General features: G+C 42.9%; 1 protein-coding gene across 1 annotated transcript in view; it reads right to left on the reverse strand.

Annotated features, from left to right (window-relative positions):
• Positions 1-18,175: 18,175 nt before the first annotated feature.
• ECHS1 (enoyl-CoA hydratase, short chain 1) overlaps positions 18,176-26,505 on the reverse strand; it is a 28,199-nt gene continuing 19,869 nt past the window's right edge. Inside the window, exons 5-8 of the mRNA XM_040320765.1 lie at positions 24,645-24,749; positions 20,799-20,918; positions 18,657-18,724; positions 18,176-18,572 (exon numbers count right to left, since the gene is read on the reverse strand). Of these exons, the coding sequence (XP_040176699.1) occupies positions 18,507-18,572; positions 18,657-18,724; positions 20,799-20,918; positions 24,645-24,749 (359 nt within the window). The 3' untranslated portion in view covers positions 18,176-18,506. The remainder of the gene's footprint in view (positions 18,573-18,656; positions 18,725-20,798; positions 20,919-24,644; positions 24,750-26,505) is intronic.

Consider the following 26,505-nt stretch of genomic DNA (forward strand, 5'->3'; position numbering starts at 1 on the left):
CCTGGAGGGTGAGTACTATTCTTGTGGATTTTTGGCAAAAAATAAATAATAGGGGTCCTGCAAAACAAGGGATCAAGATATAAGGCTTCTTTTTTATTCAGAATTTTTTGGTCTCTGCCATCCTCAATGATGCGGTGAAGTTCATCTTTAAAAGTGAACATAGGATCTTTAGACAAGACATGATACGTGTCTCTATCAGAAAGAAGGTTATTCATTTCGGATTGGTAATAATCCTTACTTAGGATGACCAGACCACCGCCCTTATCCGCAGGGCGGATCACTATATCTTTTCTGTTTACCAAAGATTCGATACCTCTTTTAATGTACTGAGGATCCTGCACTTTCTTAACCTTTAACGTATTCAGATCGTTAACAACCAAATTTTTGAAAACCTACAAAAATTTGGTATCTTTATTGAGAGGATTAAAGGTGGATTTATTTCTCAACCCTGAGTAATAATTGGTAGTGACAGGTGTCACTGTACTAGAGGTTTTAGACAAAAAATATTTCTTCATATTGAGAGTACGGATAAACTTCTGGAGGCTAATATAAGTTTGAAATTTATTCAAATTTTTCGTTGGAGCGAATTTAAGGCCTCTATCCAGAACTTTCAATTCATCATCATTAAGGGGTATACCACTGAGATTATATATACCTGCCCCTAATGGGGTCGGGGCCTTTTGAAGTCTCCTACCCCCTCTCCTTCCTCTCTTTGTTTTCGCTTTCTTGGTGTCCCAGCGATTAGAGGGATAGGGGGGGGCGGGTGTCTCCACCATTCTCCGGGAGGGGGGTATAAGTACTGTGGGTCCAGCTGATGATTCTGGCGTGGTCCTAAAAAATCCCCTTCTACATATGTATGCTGATTGGCCAAAGGGGCAAATCTGTTGGAAGTAGGAATGGTAGAGGTTCTTCCAGCATAGGAGGAATCTCTATATTCTCCATGTTGGGGCACATTTCTCCAAGGAGAGGGGGAGCTGGGGTATTGTACGGAGGTATATTGGGCCGAATAGGGGTGAGCAGGAGGAATAGATCTACCCCTGCTTTTACCACCTCTGTTTTTGCCTCTCTTACCATTACCTCTAACTGAATGATACGTATTGGGAGATGAATATCTCTCAGAGGCCGGTGGCAAATGTGAAGCTGAAAACGAAGTGGGAGCTCTAGGAGTGGAAATCTGAGCTTCAATTAAGGGATTGTTGTCAGTCTGTCTGATATTATCATTCTGAGTAATAGTCGAAATGGCTTGCCACTTAAAAATACTATTAGTACCAGTAAAATCATCCCAATCCCTAATGAACTTTTTCCGTTTCTTATTTTGTATCTCTAGGTCCCACTTCATTAACTTATTTTTCAAGTCACCTGAAAGTTTGAGAAACTCTTCACTGTCTTTCACAGGTTCTAACAGGGTGGTAATATCATTGATTTGTGCATTGAGCATTTTAAGCTTCCTTTGTTTGCGAACCAAAAGGAGCTCAATGAGCTCTAAACCTTTCTTAATGAAAAAACTACTCCATTCTGAGGTAGACTCAACATCTGTTAGACCATCATTAGGTGGGACATCCCACCTAAGACGTCTTGGAATAAGTTTAGAGGACAAATATTGCTCGAATGAGACGATATCCCACCAGAAATTCGAAAGGATCATAGCCAGGAATTGGTCTATTCTTAAACAGGATAAAGTGTTGGGTCCAGTATTACCAGAAAAGCCTCAATTTATATATAAGAAAGCTCCCTCCCTCCGAGATAGACTGGCACCAAGTGTGCTAAACCCCCCGGTTATTTCTGATAATAGATTGTTTAAATTTTTGGGGGGATTCTATGCTTGCGGACGATGTGTGCCATGTAAGAGCTCCAAGGTCAATCTTAAAAAGAGGAAAAAATTTCTGGCATCAGCCACCAACAGAGAGTATGACATCAAGCAGCTTATCACGTGTGATACTATAGGCGTGGTATATATGCTTGAATGTGACTGCGGCCTGCAGTACATAGGAAGGACTTCTAGACCCCTCCATGTCCGTCTGGCAGAGCATGTTAATAACATTAAGCAAGGAAAAACTACGCATAATGTATCACGTCACTTTAAGGAATTTCATCATAAAAACCCGAGAGGTTTACGTTTTTGGGGGATAGAGAAAGTTAACCGCCATTGGAGGGGGGGTAACTTTATCCGACAATTAAGTAAAAAGGAATCATATTGGATCCATGAGACATGTGTTTTAATTCCAGATGGCCTTAATGTTGATTTTGATATTAATTGTTTTATTTCTGATCGATGATTTTATCTAATTAATTTTTGTATATATATTTTTTATATATACATGTTTTTTTATACAGTGATTTTATATATATGGATGCTTTTTTAATGTAATTTAATATAGATATTTATATCATATTATCTGTATTATCATGTATGTGTGTGTTGATGACTGTGATCGTGGTTGACTTCACGGTTATATAGAATTTTTCTATACATATCCTTATGAGGGGTATTTAAACCTAGTAGTTTTTTATAACATCCCCTTTTTGATTACATTTTTTATTTTCACATTCATTATGTCCTTCTTATTATGTGTGGACATTAATAATAATAATATTGTTGACCCCCAGTGTGTGTAGTTATGGTCTGTGTTGAGTCACAGCCGTTTTGTTTCCCTGCAGCGCTGCGGCATTGTAGTTTGTCCCTTCAGCCGCACTGTAGCAGACGCTGTGTCTTTCTCCATGGAAACCATCATGTGACTCCTGTGTATCACGGTGGACGCTGTACTCAGTGGCGTTCCCCATGTGATGCTAGTGCGCCTACGTCACATTTTTTCTACACACCGATTGGACGTTTCTGTTCCTTCGTTTTTTGCTTTCTTGCATTTGTTCCTGCTGCCTTACCGTAGCTGGGTTTAGCGTCGCGGTTGCCACGCAACGGACGCACATATATTAGGGTGATCGTCTTCCTTCTCACCTACATCCGCTGAAGAAGTCCCGCCCCTGGGACGTAACGTTCGGTAGGGAGAGCGTGACGTCACCCGCCATCACAGTCACACACACGCCTGTTATTCTTGGCACTGGACTAAGTGCCCTGCTCTGTAAGTGCATTTTTACTCATTAAATTTTATTGCCCTGTCTCCACGGAGAAACACTATGTGCCTTTTTCTTTCATATTTGGATTGGATGCTTTACTGCTGACCTTCCTTTTGGAGACCTGTTTATCATTGCTGGATTTTCCTTGCTATTGGATATACCCTTATGGGAATGCTGTATATGACCTAATCTAACAGAGGGTCATATCTGTGAGGTGAGCGGCCATTGCTACCTTTGGTGGAGGTGTTTCTGCTTTATTCCACGCCACAGCACCTGCATGATTTTTCTACTCATCACCAGTCACTTTAGAAAAGATTCTTTATGGACTTTCTATTATTGGACTTCAAATGATAGATATTACCAGCGGATGAAACCTTTCCTGACACTGCCATTCCTGGCTCAAGCTGGCATGGAGTGAACCACCTCTGGGCCTGCCCCTGCAGAGCGGAAAGAATCTCTGCTCCAGTGTGGATCCTGTCCCCTAGACAGACCCGTTGAAGCACTGCATGGCATCTTTTAGCCTGACCTGTTGAATAGCCCCCTTAAACGCTTAGGGGGTACTGGTGGTTCATATCACAATTCAGCAGAGGAGGGCATTGAGGAGGATGAAGGGGTGAAGCAGCCAGATCTTGCATCCCCACAAGGGATGGTTTTTAGGTGCTCTTGTCAATGGGCTGAGTGGTGGGAGGTTAAATGCCTTGTTATGCATGTGGTACCTAAATGGCTCGTGTTTTTGCCACGCTTGATCTGCTTGTGGCAGAGATTGCAAATTGCAACAGTGCGATCTGCTGCACATGGGCTAGAAAAGGCCCCCACAGCTGAGCTGTGGGAAGTGGTCCAGATAACAGCTCCACAATCTGATGAAATAGGTTGGCTGCTCTCTACTCTTCTATGATGGCTGCCCCTGGAGGACATCCTGCCCGTTGGTGTTGTTTCTCCTCTTCTGCTCTATCTAACACCCAAGTCATGTTAATGACCTCATCATCATCCCCTCCATCCTCATCACCAGAGAGGGATTTTTCACCCTAAGAAGGCTCATCTGAAAAGAGAGCCAGAGCAGATGAAGGGGATCTACTCCGTTTTCTGCTATCTCTCAAGGAGGTTACGACAATATAAGCAATCCTTCCTTCTAAGCCATCCAGAGCAACTTTTAAAGCGTCCTCAGTGATGTATACAGGAGCTTCCATAGGAGACGCTGCAAAAGCAGACAGGGGCTCATCCTGTGAGGCTGCTATGAGGGGGATGGTAAACTGCAGGCAAGCTCAGAATTAGCCGTACTGGGGGATTTTCTGGTGCCCCTTTTACTAGCCCTAGACCCTCTTCTCTGGGACATAGTCCTTACTGCAAAGCAAAGGTACTATCCACAAATACAATCACTGTTGTGCTATAGTCTTACAATACACAAAAAATATCAGCTCACTGCACAACCTGATGCCGAGTAGGAGTTTTAGGTTTGCCTGGTTCAATCCACAGGGATGCTTACAGCCCACAGCTCTGTGTCCATGCCACTTACAGAAGGCTCTGGCGTGCTGGGCTTTTGAACCAGCCTCTTGGCGCCTGCACACAGGTGTCCTGCGTTGCGCACGGATCACTAGCAACCACTTGGCCCTCCCCTATTCATGTCTCATTCAGACTGTAAAAGCGTGCTCCCGCTGCGATCATGGTGTCACCCAGGAGATGAGGAAGAGGGGGAGAGATTACTAGGGGGCATCATTATGGACCCCTGTATGCGTATTGTGGCAGAGCCTGCAGTGGAAGGAGGCGAGTTATGTTTGACCGACTTCACTGAGCATGTATCTTGGAAGGCCATGTAAGAAAACACCAGGTTTGCACCTACTCCCTCCAGTGGTGAGAACCAGGAAATACATAAATAAAATTATCCTCTTCTTACCTTATCCACGCTACAGGAAAGCCATTAAAAGTAGTTCCAGCTTTCACCCATCACGGTGGGCAAGTTGTGCCAACCTTCAGGTTTACCAAGGGCTTTTTTAGAAAAAAACTCATACCTGGACCTGTAAAAGACTCTGCCAGAAATGTTTCGTGCCACAGATGTATTAGTACACCAAAGTCTGGATCCCAGACCTCCGCAGAGAGACATTACAGGCAAACCTAGTTTCTTCTTACACGAGGCCTTTGATATATGCCCGAGGAATGGATACGGTTATAGCTCCTAGGTCTCCGCAGCCAGACCATCAAAAGAGCATTTTTCTTCTTAGCACATGCTGAACGTGACCAACCACCTTAACACTGGCAAAAAAAACTGAGGTACTCTCCATTAGGGAGGGGTTATATAGGGGAGGAACTCAATTTTAATTGGGTTTGCAAGTGTCCAATCACCTGTGGTGACTACATAACCCATTAATTAAGGCTCTGTGTCCCGTGATGTATGATCAAGAAATGGCCAAATATCGGCAGACCTCTACTCGCGACAGCCCATCAATCACAACTGGCTCATAGCTGGTCTCCTAAAATCTACAATTTTTTCCTTTGTCTTATACACATTAGCTCTAAATTATTTTCTTTGCACCAACCCACAAGGTTTTCCTATCGATGTGCAGCCTCGCCATCATCCCTTATTCTTCCATATAATGTGGTGTCATCTGCAAATTTTAGAAAAGAGTTCACCTCGAAGTGAAAGACACAAATCATACTGCAAGTATATAAAGTAAACTAAAAAAAAAAAGAAGGGGGGGGGCTTAGAACACTTGCCTGTGGCACCCCTGTACTTACAGACAGCATCCATGAGTAGCAACTACCAATCATTACCCTCTGCTGCTTATCGGCCAGGAAATCCAAAATCCAGGTTCCAAAGGGTTGGGCTTAACCCCAGCTAATTTTACTTGAAAGTAAAATATTGCAGCTTACCATGCCTTACACGTAGTTGCAGCATTAGTTTTCCTTTTTATGTTAGACTAAATAAGTTTAATAAGAGCATACTTCTATTTTATACAACTACAGAAAAATATCTGATGATCCTATACAGAATTTGTGCCCTTGTAACTTCCTTGGAACTAAACTGCAATCTCAAACAATGTAAGCAGTCCTCTTAGCCATGTTTAAAAATGTAGCCAAACTGGGAAAGCCGCCTAGGGTGACAATGTTGCACCACTATACATACATTACAATACATGAGCTTTGTCAACCCAGGACAGGTAGTTAGTCAATAGCAGGTTCACCAAGTGAAAATATGGAAAAAAACTAAAACCAATAGAGCCATCACAACTAAGGACTGGTAAGATGAAATATATGTGAAAATTCAGCGCAGGTCTATGGATATAATAAATAATGACGTGATGTCAAAATCTATTAGTGTATAGCTGCTGCAGCAAAAAAATGTTAGATGAACAAATGATATAGAATATAAAAAGGATGATTGCTGCGCTGCTAGTATGGTAGACGTGTGTACATCATTACTGACATGATAAAGTGAACAATTATACACATCACAGAAAAAGTGCTTATGTGCTAATAAATACAAAAATGAATGGTGCACAGAAAAAAAGTCCATATAGCTATGGTTAGCTAGAGGTTGATTAAACGTGACAAATCTTCATATAAGCACCGAGTGGTGTTGGAAAGCAAATCCACAATATGTGAAAGACAGCTGATTGAAGCACCTCCACCTTAGGTAAAATTTCCTGCTTACCGAACACCAATTAATAAATCGCATGTAGTACTGACAGGTAACCTCCGTTCCCCAACTAGGTTCTTCCACACCAGATGAAAACAATTGGTAGTCCTTAGCCAGAACGCACTCATGCGTTAAACCCAGGAGTAAAGACAAGAAGGGCAAACATAGAGTAGTACTGCTAACACAGCGATTTATTGATAAAAATAAAATTTATGCACTCACATATCCAAAATAGTAAGTTGGCGTGTGTTTAAAATGTAAAGCCGGCCGGCTTGTATAATCCGCTCGTTCCTTCCGGATAGTCGCGGGCAAACAATGATGACGTCAGCACGCCGTTCCTCCCTACGTCGTTTCGTCAATAGAATGACATCCTCCAGGGGCACGAGCGGCGTGCTGACTCGCCACTATTTATGTGCATTCAATGTCGATCGGACCGCCCAGACTTGACTTCCGGGGATCGTGGACATAGATCCGCCATTTTTGATGAGGGATCCTATACTTAATAGTATATATCCCAACTACAATTGAGTGATGGTGCTGGCAATAGTTCCCAAAAACAAATTCGATCAAACCATGTGGCAGCTAATCACTATGGCTAAAAATATACAAAAATGTATAATGTCTTACGGTCATTCACATTAATCAGATTGATCCGACATAAATTATGTGCCGCAAACATTTCAACATTAAAAAATACCTAAATTAAAAGGTATGACTTAATATGAGGACACATTCAACTTGAACTTGATACAGGTGCACGCACTTATTATGGTGCAGATCCCTTATCTGTTGTTGGTTGACAATGTGACATCATGAATATAAAATATAAAATCAAAACATGAATCGAATCACGAATATCTATATATAAAATAAAAAATCGAATCAGAGGAGGATCCATATTAGTGAATCCACCTATAGTCCGATTGTATACCCTTCAAAATTATCCGATCATATATGGCAGAAAAACGATCGGAACTGTGAAGGAAATTATCCAAAATTTAAAAAATTATTAAAAAATTGGCAAGTTAGCAGTACATCAAAATCGAGCCGTGCGGCACACATGTGGTGTACTACTAGGAACAGAAAAAACAGAAAAAGAAAAAACAAAAAAAGAAAAAAAATTTAAATGATATATTATAAAGGGAAAAAAGACTACAAATGGAGATGTATCCATAGGGGAGTCCTGATACCCCGGATGTCAAGTCAGGTTCACAGCATATATTTCAAAGATGGTATTATGCATTCCTATTCTGAAAATGGCCTAACTATTGTCAATAAAAGCGTTGACATCAACGTCTATATTTAATCCATATGGGGTATATGTGCGGACACGGTGTATCCAGGCCATTTCTAGCCTGGACAGTTCTCTTACTAGAGAACCACCTCTCCAATGGGCATCATATTTATCTATGCCCAGGAATAACGTTCCCTCAGGATTCCTATTGTGACACAAATCATAATGATGTGATACTGAGTGATTTGGGAACCCTGATCTTATATTGGTTACATGTTCTCCCAATAGGTCCATGCAGGTTAGATTGGGAGAACATGTAACCAATATAAGATCAGGGTTCCCAAATCACTCAGTATCACATCATTATGATTTGTGTCACAATAGGAATCCTGAGGGAACGTTATTCCTGGGCATAGATAAATATGATGCCCATTGGAGAGGTGGTTCTCTAGTAAGAGAACTGTCCAGGCTAGAAATGGCCTGGATACACCGTGTCCGCACATATACCCCATATGGATTAAATATAGACGTTGATGTCAACGCTTTTATTGACAATAGTTAGGCCATTTTCAGAATAGGAATGCATAATACCATCTTTGAAATATATGCTGTGAACCTGACTTGACATCCGGGGTATCAGGACTCCCCTATGGATACATCTCCATTTGTAGTCTTTTTTCCCTTTATAATATATCATTTAAATTTTTTTTCTTTTTTTGTTTTTTCTTTTTCTGTTTTTTCTGTTCCTAGTAGTACACCACATGTGTGCCGCACGGCTCGATTTTGATGTACTGCTAACTTGCCAATTTTTTAATAATTTTTTAAATTTTGGATAATTTCCTTCACAGTTCCGATCGTTTTTCTGCCATATATGATCGGATAATTTTGAAGGGTATACAATCGGACTATAGGTGGATTCACTAATATGGATCCTCCTCTGATTCGATTTTTTATTTTATATATAGATATTCGTGATTCGATTCATGTTTTGATTTTATATTTTATATTCATGATGTCACATTGTCAACCAACAACAGATAAGGGATCTGCACCATAATAAGTGCGTGCACCTGTATCAAGTTCAAGTTGAATGTGTCCTCATATTAAGTCATACCTTTTAATTTAGGTATTTTTTAATGTTGAAATGTTTGCGGCACATAATTTATGTCGGATCAATCTGATTAATGTGAATGACCGTAAGACATTATACATTTTTGTATATTTTTAGCCATAGTGATTAGCTGCCACATGGTTTGATCGAATTTGTTTTTGGGAACTATTGCCAGCACCATCACTCAATTGTAGTTGGGATATATACTATTAAGTATAGGATCCCTCATCAAAAATGGCGGATCTATGTCCACGATCCCCGGAAGTCAAGTCTGGGCGGTCCGATCGACATTGAATGCACATAAATAGTGGCGAGTCAGCACGCCGCTCGTGCCCCTGGAGGATGTCATTCTATTGACGAAACGACGTAGGGAGGAACGGCGTGCTGACGTCATCATTGTTTGCCCGCGACTATCCGGAAGGAACGAGCGGATTATACAAGCCGGCCGGCTTTACATTTTAAACACACGCCAACTTACTATTTTGGATATGTGAGTGCATAAATTTTATTTTTATCAATAAATCGCTGTGTTAGCAGTACTACTCTATGTTTGCCCTTCTTGTCTTTACTCCTGGGTTTAACGCATGAGTGCGTTCTGGCTAAGGACTACCAATTGTTTTCATCTGGTGTGGAAGAACCTAGTTGGGGAACGGAGGTTACCTGTCAGTACTACATGCGATTTATTAATTGGTGTTCGGTAAGCAGGAAATTTTACCTAAGGTGGAGGTGCTTCAATCAGCTGTCTTTCACATATTGTGGATTTGCTTTCCAACACCACTCGGTGCTTATATGAAGATTTGTCACGTTTAATCAACCTCTAGCTAACCATAGCTATATGGACTTTTTTTCTGTGCACCATTCATTTTTGTATTTATTAGCACATAAGCACTTTTTCTGTGATGTGTATAATTGTTCACTTTATCATGTCAGTAATGATGTACACACGTCTACCATACTAGCAGCGCAGCAATCATCCTTTTTATATGGTAAGATGAAATGCATAACATTTTTGTTTTTTGATTCAGATATGTGTGTTTGTTTTATTAAATTGATTAAATGTTCCTGTGTTTCCACACAGGGGGCTATGTGTTCGCTCTAAAAACAAAAAAAAAAAAAAAAACCCTTAATGTTACGGTAAAGCTCAACATTACACTCCAGTGCCTATTTTCATTCTAATCATCCATAGAAATATTAGCTGGTTTAAAGAGGAAGTAAACCCTGTGGGGGAAGTTACACCTACAGGTAAGCCTAGATTAAGGCTTACCTGTAGGTGTTTGCAATATCTCCTAAACCTACACGGTTTAGGAGATATTTCCCAAAAAGAAAGCAACGATGTCTATGGCGCATGCGCGGCATAGATAACGGCACAGGCGCACTAAGAATGCCGGATTTTTGAATGGCTAATGCCAGCTTTGACGGCTCCCGCACGCATGCAGAGTGACGTCTTCGCCGCTCCGGCCAATCACAGCGCCAGAGCGGCAATACCCGAAAGTAACCTTCCGGAAAGATGTCTGCGGCCGGACGGGGAGATGAGGATGGCTTCAGGGGCTTCAATCTAAGGTAAGTAATTCATAATGAGCTAGTATGCTAGTCATACTAGATCATTATGCCTTTGTCTTGCATTTTTTTTTTTTTTATTCTTTGGGGGGTTTACAACCGCTTTAACTATTGTCAAAATACATTTTACTGCCTGGCCAAGAACAATTTTCCTCTATACCCAGGTTCCCATTTCATAAAGGCTACTGCCTCAGGATTAGAAAAATAATGGAGGGGCAATGATGGACCTAGGGTGGAATTGTCTTTAATCACTCAAGGACCGCCTCCTGCACATATATGTCAGCAGAATGGCACGGCTGGGCACAAGCACGTACCTGTACGTCCTCTTTAAGTGCCCAGCCGTAGGTCGCAGGCGCTGGTCTGAAGCTCCGTGACCCGATCGCCGCTGGAGTCCCGCAAATCGGTCACCGGAGCTGAAGAACAGGGAGAGCCGTGTGTAAACACAGCTTCCCCGTTCTTCACTGTGGCGCCGTCATTGATAGTCTGTTCCCTGATATAGGGAAAAATGATCAATGACGTCACATGGCCAGCCCCGCCCCCCTACAGTTACAAACACATATATGTTGTCACACTTAACTACTAGGGGGTGCTGAAGGGGTTAACTCCCAAACTGCAATTGTCAGTTTCACAGTAAACAATGCATTTTTATAGCATTTTTTGCTGTGAAAATGACAATGGTCCCAAAAATGTGTCAAAATTGTCCGATGTGTCCGCCGTAATGTCGCAGTCACGAAATAAATAAAAAATAAAAAAAATAAAAACGCTGATCGCCGCCATTAGTAGTAAAAAAAAAAAATAATAATAAAAATGCAATAAAACTATCCCCTATTTTGTAAACGCTATAAATTTTGCGCAAACCAATCGATAAACGCTTATTGCAATTTTTTTACCAAAAATAGGTAGAAGAATACGTATCGGCCTAAACTGAGGAAAAAATAGGATTTTTGTACTCACCGTAAAATCCATTTCTCTGAGTTCATAGACGGACACAGCCTTCTTTGACAGTAGGGTTATATCCGCTTTCACTAGGAGAGTTTAGGCAGAAAAAAAACACTTAAAGTGTTAACAAACACAAACCTCAGTGCAGCTCCTCCCAGGGGGCGTGGCCCCCGGGTATAACCCACACCCTGCTCTAGCAGCCTCAGTTCGTAACAAGCAGTACAAACAAAGGAGGGGTGGGTGCTGTGTCCGTCTATGAACTCAGAGAAATGGATTTTACGGTGAGTACAAAAATCCTATTTTCTCTTCCGTTCATAGACGGACACAGCCTTCTTTGACAGTAGGGACGTCCCAAAGCAGTGTCAACATTTTTCGAGGGGTGGGAAAATAACACAGCAAAATTGGTTACACCCCAAACAAAACCGGAGTTGCTCAACGGAGAAACTCCAACCTTAAACTGCCGCCTGTAACACCTGCGGCCGAAGGAGGCATCAGAAGATGCACACACATCCACCTTGTAAAACTTTGAAAAAATGTGGATCGATGACCAGGTCGCTGCCATACACCCCTGTAACACAGAGGCATGATGCCGGAAAGCCCAAGAGGCACCGATCGCCCTGGTCGAATGCGCCGTAACCCGAAAGGGAGGCGCCCGCCCCTTCAGGGCATAGGCCTGAAGCACAATCCGTCGGATCCACCCAGAAATGGTGGCAGACGAGACTACCAGGCCCCCTTGTAGGACCAGCCACCGACACGAACAGTGAGTCCGACTTCCAGAACGGAATCGTAGCAGATAAGTACACTCGTAGGGCCCGAACCACATCCAGAGGATGTAAAATGGCCGCCTCCTTGCATTTCGGCCGAGGACATAAGGATGGAGGAACAATGTCCCCATCAATGTGAAAAGCCGAAAACGACCTTGGGGAGAAAAGACGGCTGCGGTCGCAGCACCACCTCATCCTTATGGATGACCAAGTAGGGAGCCTTGCAAGACAAGGCCGCCAGTTCAGACAGACACTCGTCTGATCGAGGTAATTGCTACCAGAAAAAACACCTTTAGTGACAGTCAACAAAAAACCTCCCGAATGTCCCCAAAGGGAGCATCCAGAAGAACCGAAAGGACTAAATTCAAGTCCCATGGGGGTAGTGGAGGGCGCACCGGAGGGGCCACATGCCAGACCCCCTGAACAGACGTACGCACCAAGGAGTGCGACACCAAGGCCCATTGGAAGAAAAAACAGCCAGAGCAGAAATCTGACTCCTAACCGTACTTAAGGTGAGAGCCTGATCCACTCCCTGCTGTAAAAAACAGCAGAATCCTGGACACCACGTACGTACGTACGTACGTACGTACGTACGTACGTACGTACGTACGAGGGTGCCATTTAATCTCCTCACACACAGAGATGTAGGCCTTCCACGTAGATGTAAATCCTACGTGAGGTAGACTTCCGTGCAGGCAGCACGGCAGAGACCACCGAGCCCAATAGGCCTCGGATCTTCAGCCCCAGGCTCTCAACAGCCACGCCGCTAAAGCCGGTGGCTGTAAAACAGGATGTAAGATCGGACCCTGTAACAGAAAATTAACTCCCAGGGGAAGACGCTAGGAGGCCAACTACTAGTACTAGGAGCGACGCGGCCAATCTGGGGCAATCAGGATTGATAGAATCCCCTCTGCTTCCACTCAGCGCAGCAGGCGAGGAAGAAGCTACCGAGTAGGGAAGGTGTAAATTAGGCGATAGTGACCCCAAAGAGCCACCAACGCGCCTGACGCGTCCGCCCACGGGTCCCTTGACCTGACCACGATCGTGGCACCTTCCGGTTGAGGCGGGACGCTAGAAGGTCTACGCCTGGAGTGCCCCACTTACGGCACAGACACTTAAACCCCCCGCGGGCGGAGAGACCACTCTCCTCGGTCTAGCGCAGTCCGACTTAGGAAGTCGGCTTGCCAATTCCGTACTCCCGGAATGTACACGGCCAATAGAGCCGGAACGGACCTTTCGGCCCACTAAATGATGTGCGCGACCCTCGTCGCTGCAACAGAACTCTGTGTGCCTCCCTGATGATCGACGTACGCCACGGCGTTGAACAGGGACCTGACCGGTCGGCCCTGTAGATCCGAGGGAACTGGCACAATCACTCCACCGACCAGAAGATCCAGGACAGCCCGACAGAGCCAACCGGCGAGCCGGAGGAAGCCAGAGGATGGAGGGTAAAAACCTGTTTGGTAAACAAGAGAGAAACCCTATCTCGTATCCCGAGGAAACTACTTCGCAACCCCAACGGTCGGAGAGGAGAGACCTCCACCGAGCCGCGAATCCGCAGAGCCAGCCCCCCACCCGAGATGTGAGCGGAGGCAAACCTCCATGCGGAAGCAGGCTTGTTGGGCTTGCGGCACCAGGGGCGCCTGTGTCCTCCGTGGACGTCCTAGCCCCCTAAAAAAGGTTTTCCTGCCGCACTTGGCGGGCGAAAACAAAACCGCATGGGGAATAGTAAATGAGGGCCCCTGCCTACAGTGAGGCACCTACCCTTTTTCAGAATGCGGGAGAAGAGTGCTCACACCGCCCGTGGCATCTTTTATGATGACATTCAGGGACAGCCCAAAAAGCCGTACACCCCCACAGGGTAATACCACCAGGGACTACTGAAAAGACCGTCCACAGACCAACCCCTAGCCATACAAGGCAGGGCAGAAAACACAGCGTAGGCGGAGGCCCTGGAGAGCAAGGGGAGCATATCCAGGGTCGACACACAGACAAATATCTGACCTAGTACCAACTGGTCGATCAGGACCACGTAGGTCACAGAAGCATTCTGCGCCTCCAGCTCCCCGTCCGGGAAATGTCTGCGACACCTGCTGCTGTGAATATGGCACAGCACCCCTATCAGCGGAGTCCCCAAAAGCGGGAGCCCCTTCCACAGGTAATATGGCAGCCTTGTTCCAAAACAAGCTACCCAGCTGGACACAGGGGGGGGGGGGGAGACACCCTGATACAGGAATCCTCCCCAAAAAAGAGGGAACAGACCGCAAAGTATTTTGTACCCTGCGACTGATCTCAATCCTTGCACAACATATTCCAGACATGGAACACAAGGAAAACACATATTGCGGTGCGGGGTGGCACGGAACCCAAAACGGGCCGACTCACCGTCCGACCAGACCGCCGCTGCCGAGAGCCAAAAACGCTGCCTGTGCCGCGCCATCCAAAGGAAAATGTGCAGAGCCGTACGCGCCGTCATCCTAGGCACAAGAGCTGTATCAAGATGGCCGCCGACTTGTCTGCGGGCTCCGAGAAAATGGCCGCCGCAAATACAACTGCGCCATATAACACCGCCGTCAGCGGCAAAATGGCGCCCGAAAACTGCGGTTTTTTCAAAAAAAACACGCAGTATATAGGCCCAAAGCCCCCCACACACATGGCAGCACAGAAAACACAGCACCCACAGTAGTAGCAGCCCCCAGGTCAGACTGAGCCCCCCAAGCAGGCCCCCCACCTCACGGCCTTCACCAAGAAACTAGGAAGGAGGGAGAGGAAAAAAGGGAGAGAGGAAAGCAGGGCAAACCCTCAGTCGACCTCCCCAGGGGAAAATTCCAGCCAGACCCCTTACCTGAGCAAGAGGCCACTACTTACCCGTCCTGCGACCACCGGCTGGAGGTATCCCAGACAGATCCAACGTCCGCTAAACAGCATGGCTGTCGGCCAGACAGACTGTGACAAAGCCATAAAAGACCGGTCATATGTGTGCCCTAGAACAAAATGTTCCCCGGCCGCCCCTGGAGCAACGGGGCCTGTCGTGGACGTCCCAAAGCTGAGCTAAGGGCCAGCACACACTCGATGGCCGAACATGGGGGGGGGGGGGACTACAAGAGTCGAGGACCCAGCCTGTCACCCAGTCGGCTGTTGATAGAAGAATCACAGGATTCAGAAATGCAGAAACAAAATAATAAAAAGCGAGAAAATCGCAAGAAAAAAATCTCCAGAGTACAGGAACTCCAGAGTGCCTGCCTCTCCTGTCGTTAGGCAGAAAAAAACTGAGGCTGCTAGAGCAGGGTGTGGGTTATACCCGGGGGGGGGGGGGCACGCCCCCTGGGAGGAGCTGCACTGAGGTTTGTGTTTGTTAACACTTTAAGTGCTTTTTTTTTGCCTAAACTCTCCTAGTGAAAGCGGATATAACCCTACTGTCAAAGAAGGCTGTGTCCGTCTATGAACGGAAGAGAAAAATAAGTTTTTTTTTATATATTTTTGGGGGATATTTATTATAGCAAAAAGTAAAAAATATTGATTTTTTCTCAAAATTGTCGCTCTATTTTTGTTTATAGCGCAAAAAATAGAAACCGCAGAGGTAATCAAATACCACCAAAAGAAATCTCTATTTGTGGGAAAAAAAGGACGCCGATTTTGTTTGGGAGCCACGTCGCAATTGTCAGTTAAAGCGCCGCATGGCCGAATCGCAAAAACTGGCCGGGTCCTTTACCTGTGTTTTGGTCCGGGTCTTAAGTGGTTAATGTGTAAATAAAATGGGGGCAGATTTCAATCATTCATTATTCATTAGTGTTGCACTGTTCCCTTTCCTTGTGACATTGTAATTATTGCCCACATATCATTTATTTATTTATTCAAAACCAAGGACTATTACTTCAGAACAACCTCTCTCAACCATGGTTCTATGGATCCCTAGAGTTCCTCCAGAGGTTGTTAGGGATTCTTTGTTCCTTGAGCAAGCTGTTTCTCAGATAATTAACCACTGACATTAAAGCGGAACTCAGCCCATAGTCTTAACGGTTTAAAACCAGTTACATTTCCGGCATGCAGGGAATGCCATTTGTCACATTTACTTGTACTTTCAACCTGTCAACCCATCAACTGATCACATGTGCAGGACCCATAGCAGTTGCAGATCAAACAGTGGCCAATATGGCAGCTTCCTCGGTTGAAAAGGATAGGAGGGTTCGGTTCTGCTTTAATTATCTTTTTGATCATCTATAGGCGGGAGGGGGTCCATTTTTCTCATTGACAACTAATAAGGGGTATTATCCCCACTGAGCGCCAAGGTAAGAAGCATTTTTAAATTCTGATAAGCAGTATAAAGACGCTCTCCTCTTTATTAAATTGGTTTACATTATGTCCGTCTCCCATTCACCACCAATGTAAGGGAGCATTCCTACACTGACCACCAATGCAAAGGAACATTTTAATGGCCAACAATTAGGGGGGGGGGCACTACAATTATCAATTTAAGGGGCATTTCTCCACTGACCATCTAAGTACTGAGCAGTTTCTCCACTGACCTTCAATGACAAGTTTTCACTGTCTGGGATCAAGTACTGGCGATTGTTATTACTACTACTGAAAACAAATGTTGGCTTATAGTACACCACATTCTTTAATTTCATTGATTATTAAAATTAAAAACTCACTATTCACACTGATGTAATAATACTCTGTAAGCAGGGATTCGCTGAGACCTGAAGGTTATTTTAACCACTTAAGCCCCGGACCATATTGCTGCCTAAAGACCCAAGGGGTTTTTACAGTTCGGGACTGCGTCGCTTTAACAGACAATTGCGCGGTCGTGCGACGTGGCTCCCAAACAAAATTGGCGTACTTTTTTCCCCACAAATAGAGCTTTCTTTTGGTGGTATTTGATCACCTCTGCGGTTTTTATTTTTTGCGCTATAAACAAAAATAGAGCGACAATTTTGAAAATAAATGCAATATTTTTTACTTTTTGCTGTAATAAATATCCCCCAAAAACATATATAATTTTTTTTTTCCTCAGTTTAGGCCGATACGTATTCTTCTACCTATTTTTGGTAAAAAAAAAAAAAAAAAAAAAAAAAAAAAAAAAAAATCGCAATAATCGTTTATCGGTTGGTTTGCGCAAAATTTATAGCGTTTACAAAATAGGGGATAGTTTTTTTTTATTTTTATTTTTTTTTACTACTAATGGCGGCGATCAGCGATTTTTTTCGTGACTGCGACATTATGGCGGACACTTCGGACAATTTTGACACATTTTTGGGGCCATTGTCATTTTCACAGCAAAAAATGCATTTAAATTGCATTCTTTATTGTGAAAATGACAGTTGCAGTTTGGGAGTTAAACACAGGGGGCGCTGTAACATTTAGGGATCACTGTGTGTGTTTACTAGTGTAGGGGGGTGTGGCTGTAGGAATGACATCATCGATCGCATCTCCCCTATAAAAAGGGGATCACCCGATCGATGCGCCGCCACAGTGAAGCACGGGGAAGCCGTGTTTACACACGGCTCTCCCCGTTCTTCAGCTCCGGGGAGCGATCGCTCCCCGAGCGGACCCGACCTCCGCATGTACCGGAGGCGGTCCCGATCGGACCCCCCACCCACGTCTAGCAGAGGACGTACAGGTACGTACATGTGCCTGTCCGTGCCATTCTGCTGACGTATATGTACATGAGGAGGTCGGGAAGTGGTTAAGTGTTCCTCTGCTAAAAAAAAAGGTTGAGAAAAACTCCTTTAGATAACTGACATACATTTTTTTTCCCGAATGTTCATTTTATATAAAGCATTGCTAAAAGATCCTTGACCGAGACTGAAGCAATTGTTGGTGAAACATGGATAAGAAGACCATAATGATACATAAAACCAATACAATTTTTTCTTCAACATTTTATTTATTAACATAGAATAATGGACTTTGACATTAAAGTCCCATTGATTTACAATATTTACCAGGGCACAGATCTGTAGAAACCACATTTATTCCTTAGACACCAACTAGAACCACAAATCGCATAGAGGGTAAAGAACAGTCCGATGTCCTGAATACCTGCATTAGAAATGTAGAGTCTTCGGCTATTTTATAACCTTTTAAGTGCTTTTCATTGGTAAAATTAAGGCATGGTGTGATTGCACTTTCATTGGCTGCAAAACTACAACACTCCATGTTTCACATTGGTCATGTACATATTTACTGGATAGTTCACTGATCTGTAAAATTTGCTTTCCTTTTCTCCACGAATGCAGTCATTCCCTCTTTTCGGTCATCCTGAAAAACAATCACATTCGATGTTCAATTCATTACTCAAGTCAATTCACAGTTAGAAAATAAGAACATCGTGAAACTTCTTACCGTAGCAAACGTGGAATGGAAAAGTCGTTTCTCAAGACGGTTTCCTTCGGACAATGACAATTCAAATGCTGTAGAAACAGGCACCAATAAGTCTAGCATAGTTATTAGGCAATATTGATACATAGACATTTTTAACTTGGCCCTAAAGCAGAACTCCTAGCCCAAAAAAAAAAAAAAAGAAGAAGAAGAAAAGCCCATTAACCACTTCCCGACAGCCGCACGCTGATATACGTCAGCAGAATGGCACGGCCAGGCAAATGGGCATACCTGTACGTCCCTTTGAATTTGCCATCCAGCGGGCGCCGCGTGCCTTGGGACTGTGCTCGCGGGTCCCGGCTACCCGATGTTCGCCGATCAGGAGAGGCAAAATGGGGAGATGCACATGTAAACAAGGCATTAACCTGTTCTGCCTAGCGACAGGACAGTGATCTACTGCTCCCCTTAATCGGGAGCAGTAATCACTGTCGTGTCACTGGTAGGTTACCCCCCCCCAGTTAGAACACACTTAACCCCCTTCATTGCTCCCTAGTGGTTAACCACTTCCCTGCATTTTCATAGCACTGATCTCTGTATAAATGACAATAATCCCAAAAATGTGTCAAAAGTGTTCAATGTGTCCACTATAATGTCACAGTCATGATAAAAATCGCATATCGCCATTACTGGTATAAAAAAAAAAAAAAAAATGAATAAAAAAATGCCATAAAACTATCCCCTATTTTGTAGAAACCAATGAATATACGCGTATTGCGATTTTTTTTACCAAAAATATGTAGAAGAATACAAATCAGCCTAAACTGAGGAAAACATTTTTTTTTTTTGGGGGATATTTATTATAGCAAAAGGTAAAAATAAATAAATATTGTTTTTGTTTTCAAAATTGTCGCTCTTTTGTTTATTGTGCAAAATATAAAATAAAAAATCTCAGAGGTGATCAAATACCACCAAAAGAAAGCTCTATTTGTGGGGAAAAAGTAGGTCAATTTTGTTTGGGTGCAATGTCGCACGACTGCGCAATTGTCAGTTAAAGCGACACAGTGCCGAATCGCAAAAAGTGCTCTGGTCAGGAAGGGGTTAAATTCTTCCGGGGCTGAAGTGGTTAAAAGGTAAAACAAGAAAACTTGCCTACAAATCCAGAGATGTTCTTAGTCTTCGATCATTTAACCCAGTTTCTCCAAACGCAGGCTGTCATGGACCTCTACCAGCTTCTAAGTCCTTTCTCTATACCACATTTCAGGAGCACTGGACAGGTTAGCCTTGCTCTTAGGGCTGTCAGATTACACCAAGACACAGTGCAGCAAGTAGCATTCTGTGCGTGAACATATGGTGAACGCGTTTCCTTTGCGATCTGCATGTGGGTACCAATGTACTTCTAATGGCAGCGCAAACGCAGATCTCAAATGCACTACCTTATCAATGTTTCAGTGCAATTTGCAGTCCATTCAAATAAACGGGCTGTCAAAATTGTACCGCACAAGACCACGCATGTTCTGTAGTGAACCAGCGGTCAATGTAGCTTCATCCAGTGAAGGATTCTACCATATACTGCTCAAGTCTCTAAGCAGCTGACTTATTTTTCTGTTTAAGTATTCTGAAGAACATCCAAAAAAATGATATTATATAAATATATATCCTCCTAACAGAAGGGCAGGGATTAAAAATAAAATGTCTGACATTTGATGTTCTTAAAGTTTTCCCTTCATTCATTAATAAATCTTAGGTAGTAAAATACGGCTCCCGAGTTCCTTAACTTTGCCTTTTCAGAACCAACAACTGTGTCCAGCTTTACTGCATATGTACAAAGCTTTCTCCATTCCTTTCTATGGACAGTCCAAAATATTGGCGACACTCAGCCATCCAGAAGAGTAATGAAAGGCAAGTACTTTGCTACCTGGGCTTCATTGATGGGGATGGAGGGAAACCTTAAAAGGACACTTTCACGAAAAGTAAAGTTGTCAATTTAAATTTCCTGTTTCTTTCTAACTTGAATATAAAAACTTTCCCACTCCTGTATGAATCCATATATTTCGCAGAGAATTAGTACAGTAACAATTAATAAAAAATTAACTTGCATCTACCTTTTTGTTAGTACAGCTAGAACAATACAGACTTGTAACATACAATAATGATTTTTTCCCTTACCCCCATTGACAGCCTCTTTGGCCATTGCCACAATGAGTTTAGAATGCCCAGCTATCTTTTCAGCACAGCCGATAGCCTCTTCAACAACCTTATCCGCTGGGAACACTTTGCTGACAAGTCCTGCAAAAACAAGTTGTAAACACACATTTATTTTGTTAGCTTAAATCTTTTTTTAATGGGAAAAAAAAGAAACAAACACACTCTACATTTTCTATCATCTAACTTATTTTACAAGGCAAGGACAGCCAAAATGAATTTGTCAGATCTAGGTCCCCTCTACTGAATTCCCCTAAAGAATAAACCAAAAATCCAATAATGGGTGTGCGATGCAAAGCATAAAATAGAGCGAAGCCATTTACAGTCTGCAAAAAAGATCTTTGAAAACCTAAACGGTTGGATAATCAAACCCATAGCTCCCAAACAGTGGGCTAGATTCAGCAACAATTTATGCCGGCGTATCCATAGATACGCCGCGTAAATTCAAAGCTGCGCCGGCGTATCTTCTTTCTGTATTCAGAAAGCAAGATACGCCGACATTAGCCTAAGATACGACTGGCATAAGTCTCTTACGCCGTGGTATCTTAGGGTGCATTCTCACGCTGACCGCTAGGTGGCGCTTCGGTCGTTTTCGGCGGAGATTATGCAAATTACCTAGAGACGCCGACTCACAAACGTACGTGCGTTCGTTTTTTACATAGTTTGCGTAAGGCTTTTTCGGCATATCGTTGTGCCTGCTTCTATGAGGCGCACTCAATGTTAAGTATGGACGTCGTTCCCGCTTCGATTTTTTAATTTTTTACGTTGTTTGCGCAAGTCGTTCGCGAATAGGGCTGGACGTAATTTACGTTCAAGTCGAAACCAATGACGTCCTTGCGTCATTTGGAGCAATGCACACTGGGATATGTACACGCACTGCGCATGCGCCGTTCGTACAAAACGTCAATCACGTCAGGTCAACACACATTAACATAAAACACGCCCCCTTACACATTTGAATTACGCGCGCTTACGCCGGCCCCATTTACGCTACGCCGCCGCAACTTACAGAGCAAGTGCTTTGTGAATACTGCACTTGCTCCTGTAAGTTGCAGCGGCGTAGCATAAATACGTTACGCTGCGCCGCCGTTAAATCGCGCGCCCCTACCTGAATCTAGCCCAGTATGTGTATCTTTTATTACCCACTACAGCTGTTATAGTCTCTAAAAAGAGCCAGGTGCTGTTTTTCCACAATTAGATGCATCGGCAGCCTGTTCAATAATATTGGGCTGCCGTGACGTAACCCCAGTAAAGACACTCCATAGCAAGTTGTTTGTGCTCCTGTTCATAAGCCAAGGCACATATCTGACACATATAAATTATTTGTACTTCCATGATCAGGCAATTATTCTACTGTGAATACAGATCAGAGTAAAAATAATGATTCTGGGCAAGTTCTTACAAATTATAGTATTTCTTTTTTTTATTCTATATTTTATTTTAAACAAAGAAACATACTTCAATTGCATGCGCATCACACATATAACATATCACAGATCACAGATCAATTCTACTATAAATAAATAAATATACAAATCATTTCAATTAATGTTTTCTAAATATAAATGACGATATAAAGATTTGACCTCTAGTATACTCGCCATTTATCAAAAACAAAAAAACAAAGTAGGTCTCTATTCTCCCTCCACAAGTGCACAGCCATATTCTCTAGAGCAGGCATAGAAGGACCATTTTGTCCATTTTATATTTAACTTCTCCTCTCTGCCTTGCATAATTGCACTACCTTTTTCCATAGCATATATGTCAGCTTTTTTTTTTCCTGTTTCCAGAGGGCTGAAACACATGACTTGGCTGCATTCAGGAGATGAACGGTCATTGAATTTCTATATTTACGCCTAGAAAGCTCTGAGGCCTTGTACACACGGTCGGACCAAACCGATGCGACAGGTCCGTCGGACCGTTTTCATCGGTTCACCTCTGAAGTGGCCGTACGGCCTGATATGTGTACACACCGTCAGTCCAAAATCCGATCGGGTCAGAACGCGGTGACGTCAAACACACGACGTGCTGAATAAAACAAAGTTCAATGCTTCTAAGCATGCGTCGACTTGATCCGATGCTTTTCTGTACTAACCATCGGTTTGGCCTGATGGGGCAGCGGTCCATCGGTTCGGTTTTGAAATTTTGGACTGAAGGAAAACAGACCGATAGCCTATACACACGGTCGGTTTGGTCCGATGAAACTGAACTTCGGTTCATTCTCATCGGTTTGGTCCGACCGTGTGTACAAGGCCTAAGAGGTGGGGAAAGTTTCTAGCAGCTTCAAAACCCAAATCCTAATCTGTTAACTGTCCTATCATGTGTCGAACTTTAGTCCAGAATTCCTTCAGTTTCCAACACGACCAAAAAACATGGAGCATATTGCCCTCTGCCTCTCCACAAAGCCAGCACATATTCGTCCTTTCGGATAGATTTTATTCAATGATGGAACTCTACATCGAGTGAGAATTTTATAACACAGCTCTTGGTACTTACTAGCTGTGAAGGATATGCTTCAGTTTAATTCTCCCTGCTAGTAATGCTGTGTGTGTTAGAGGTAAAAGGTGATTTCATGTGTGACTCATTCCTCTGTGTAACAGACTGTTGAAATGATTAGATAAGTGGCTCATGTTAATTATTCTGATTGCTTCATTGTGGTAATTACCTCTTCTATATGCGGGGCCAAGCTGTCTAGATAACGTATTCTGTTACAACTAGTAATTAACTTCACTGATGTCATTATCTAAAGAAATGTGTCTTCAGGGTCGGCGCCAAAGTGTCTACATCTGTATGGAAGCCCCAGTGTGTGAAAAGGGGGTGGAGATTTCATTGTTCTTTGATTGATGATTAGCTTGTAAACTGCATATATAACTAGCAGCATGCTGCCATTAAAGGGTGTCTTGTTCCAGCAGTAAGCTTGGCCCATGTGTGGATTATTGGGCGATTCCAGGAATATTCCTCCTCGTGGAATATTGGGTGATTTTCTTTATGGGAAGAAGGGAATGTTTGACGGGGATATCATTCTACTACCGTCACACTAGCCGTTGAGGAGTAATGGGCAAAATATAAGATATATCTCTGCTGCTCATCAGATAATGTACAAGTCTCTTTCCCATTTCTGAAGGAATCCCGGGACATAGCCTTCTGAGGATTATACTAACAGTTTGTATACCTCAGATACCCCATGAGACGGAGGAGCTTTTACCAAACATAGATTTTCCAAGGGTGTATTTAAACGATCTGACCACTCCTTATGAGGAAGCGAACTAAGAAAATGGGTAAGTGGCTGCATCCGCCATGGATCCAAAGGCGGATTAAACATCAACTGTTTTTCCGCCCTGGTCTTCAGCCTGTATTCTTCAAGGTAATATCCTAGGCAAAATGTACCCTGTCTCAGTTTGTCTGAAACAGCCATCTGTATAGCTGGGGGGAAATGCCAGGTTTCCCAATATTGGCTAAAGCCGAGATATTTCTCCTTCTACCTTGGAGAAAAAAATGGCTTTGTTGTACTACTCGCAGAGTTGCCCCTATTAAGGGATGGTGCCTCAGGATGCCAAGTGTGCTTGTTGGCCTTAACCATGGCACACACTGGAGTGGTATCTGGGTACATAATTGTTCAATCGCTACCCACGTTTTATAACCCCCATCTCTGCACCATGCTATTACCCTGGAGAGATGTACTGCCTGATAGTATAGTATTTCATGTTCTACCCCTGGTAATTCTCCTTCTAAAGGGTATTTTAGTATAGGTAAAAAGAAATGATCCTTCAAAGTATTTAGCATAGCCAAAAACCACAAGGAAATAAAAACCTGCTTGCTTGGCTTCATTAGCAGATATGCGATCACCAGTAAGAACCATCTCCATGGCCAGAGATTTCCCAACAGCTCTTGTCAGCCTCTGAGTACCACCTGCCCCTATGTTAAAAAAAAAAAAATATTAATAATATTAAATTGGGAGATGACAAAATATGAATAGCAGAATTTTCCAGGAAACATTGTATTGCAGGTATGAAAACACAGGAGAAAAATATATGCTTTCTCGGCAAGTCATTTTCTGTTTGATACGGTTGCTTTTTATTTAAAAATTATATTCTCTGCATTTTAACTACTTCACCTCCAAAAAGTTTTACTCTTTCATGACCAGGCCATTTTGTGCTATTCAAGCACTGCGTTAAATTGGCAATTGTACGGTCATGCAACACTGTACCCAAATTAAATTGATATTATATTTTTCACAGAAACAGAGCTTTCTGGAGTTTTTTTTTTTTTTTTTTTTAAGGTCAAAATGCATTCTGCTACATGTCTGGTAAAAAAAAGTATATTAAACTGGTTTGTGCAAAAATGATAGGATCTACAAAACTATGAGATTATCTATAGATAGATAGATAGATAGATAGATAGATAGATAGATAGATACTGGAAATGAGCTGCAGACAGAAGTTTTTTTTTACCTTAATGCATGAAGGAGAAAGAACCGTCTACCTTTAGAACCACTTTTTTTTTTAGGTGGTACCTAAAAATGATACAAATTTACCTTCAAAAATAAGTTCACCTTTCGTATTGCATATTTAGATGTAGCAAACCCAGTAATCCTGCTATTGCCACACTTTCGTCCTAGGGTGACAACTGTACTGCACATAGTTATTGCCCTAAGAATGGGAGTTAAAACTTTTTTTTCACTTGTCTAAAAGATAATAAAATGCTTTCCTAGTATGTGAGAAAAGAAAATTCTGTGCAAAACGAAATAAAAAGCTGCATGCACAAATTCGACCAAAAAAAAAAAAAGTGTATAAACAGTGTTGTGCTTAAAAACTTAATTGTGTACCAAATGAATAAGAAAGTACAGACTATAGATGTATAAAATCATATACCAAATGAATACGTGAAGGGCAAACAATATATTCAAGTATACACTCTGCAAAATAATTTTTAAATTCCATATTAACAAATAGATATACTGCCGCCTACAGGAGGGTTGGACACTGACAACCGAAAATCATTGCAGGCCAGCCCAGGATAACTCCTCCAGATTCCAGCATGCCTCTCTGAGTAAAGGATTTTACAGTAAGTACAAGAATCCCCCCCTTCTCATACACTGAGGGACACAGGAAGTCTAATACTGTTGGGATATCCAAATGCAATTCAATTGAGGGGTGGGTAAAAAAAAACAGACAGAAAAACGGTGTCCTGGGTGAGGTAAAAAGCGAACACTACCTTGGACAGGAAGGAAGTTCTCAGCCCTAACACACCTTGTCCCTGTGTAGGGTCAGGAAAGGTTCTTTTCAGGGTAAGGCTGCCAGTTTAGACACTTGCCTCGCAGAGGTGATGGTAACAAGAAATGCAACATGTGAGTGAAAGCGGAAAGGAAAATAACCCTCATAGGTTCAGAGGGCAGTTTTTACAGTGTTGAGAACCAAGTTGAAATCCCATGGATTTCCAGGGGATTGAACAGGGAAACCCCTGCATAAAAGTCTAGATCAAAGAATGGGAAGCCGTAGTATCTGAACAGTATCCAAAGTGCAGAGAGACATGACTCTTAATGGTGCGGAGGGCCAATTGCTGATCCAAGCTCATCTAAGTAGAGGATTCATCTCACAGTAAAGTTTTTGGTGTAAAAGCCCCTCACCTCACACCAAGTGGAATATGCCATTCACATAGACCTTGCAAGAAG

The sequence above is a fragment of the Rana temporaria genome, chromosome 8 (assembly GCF_905171775.1).
Source record: "Rana temporaria chromosome 8, aRanTem1.1, whole genome shotgun sequence".
Lineage (NCBI taxonomy): Eukaryota > Metazoa > Chordata > Amphibia > Anura > Ranidae > Rana > Rana temporaria.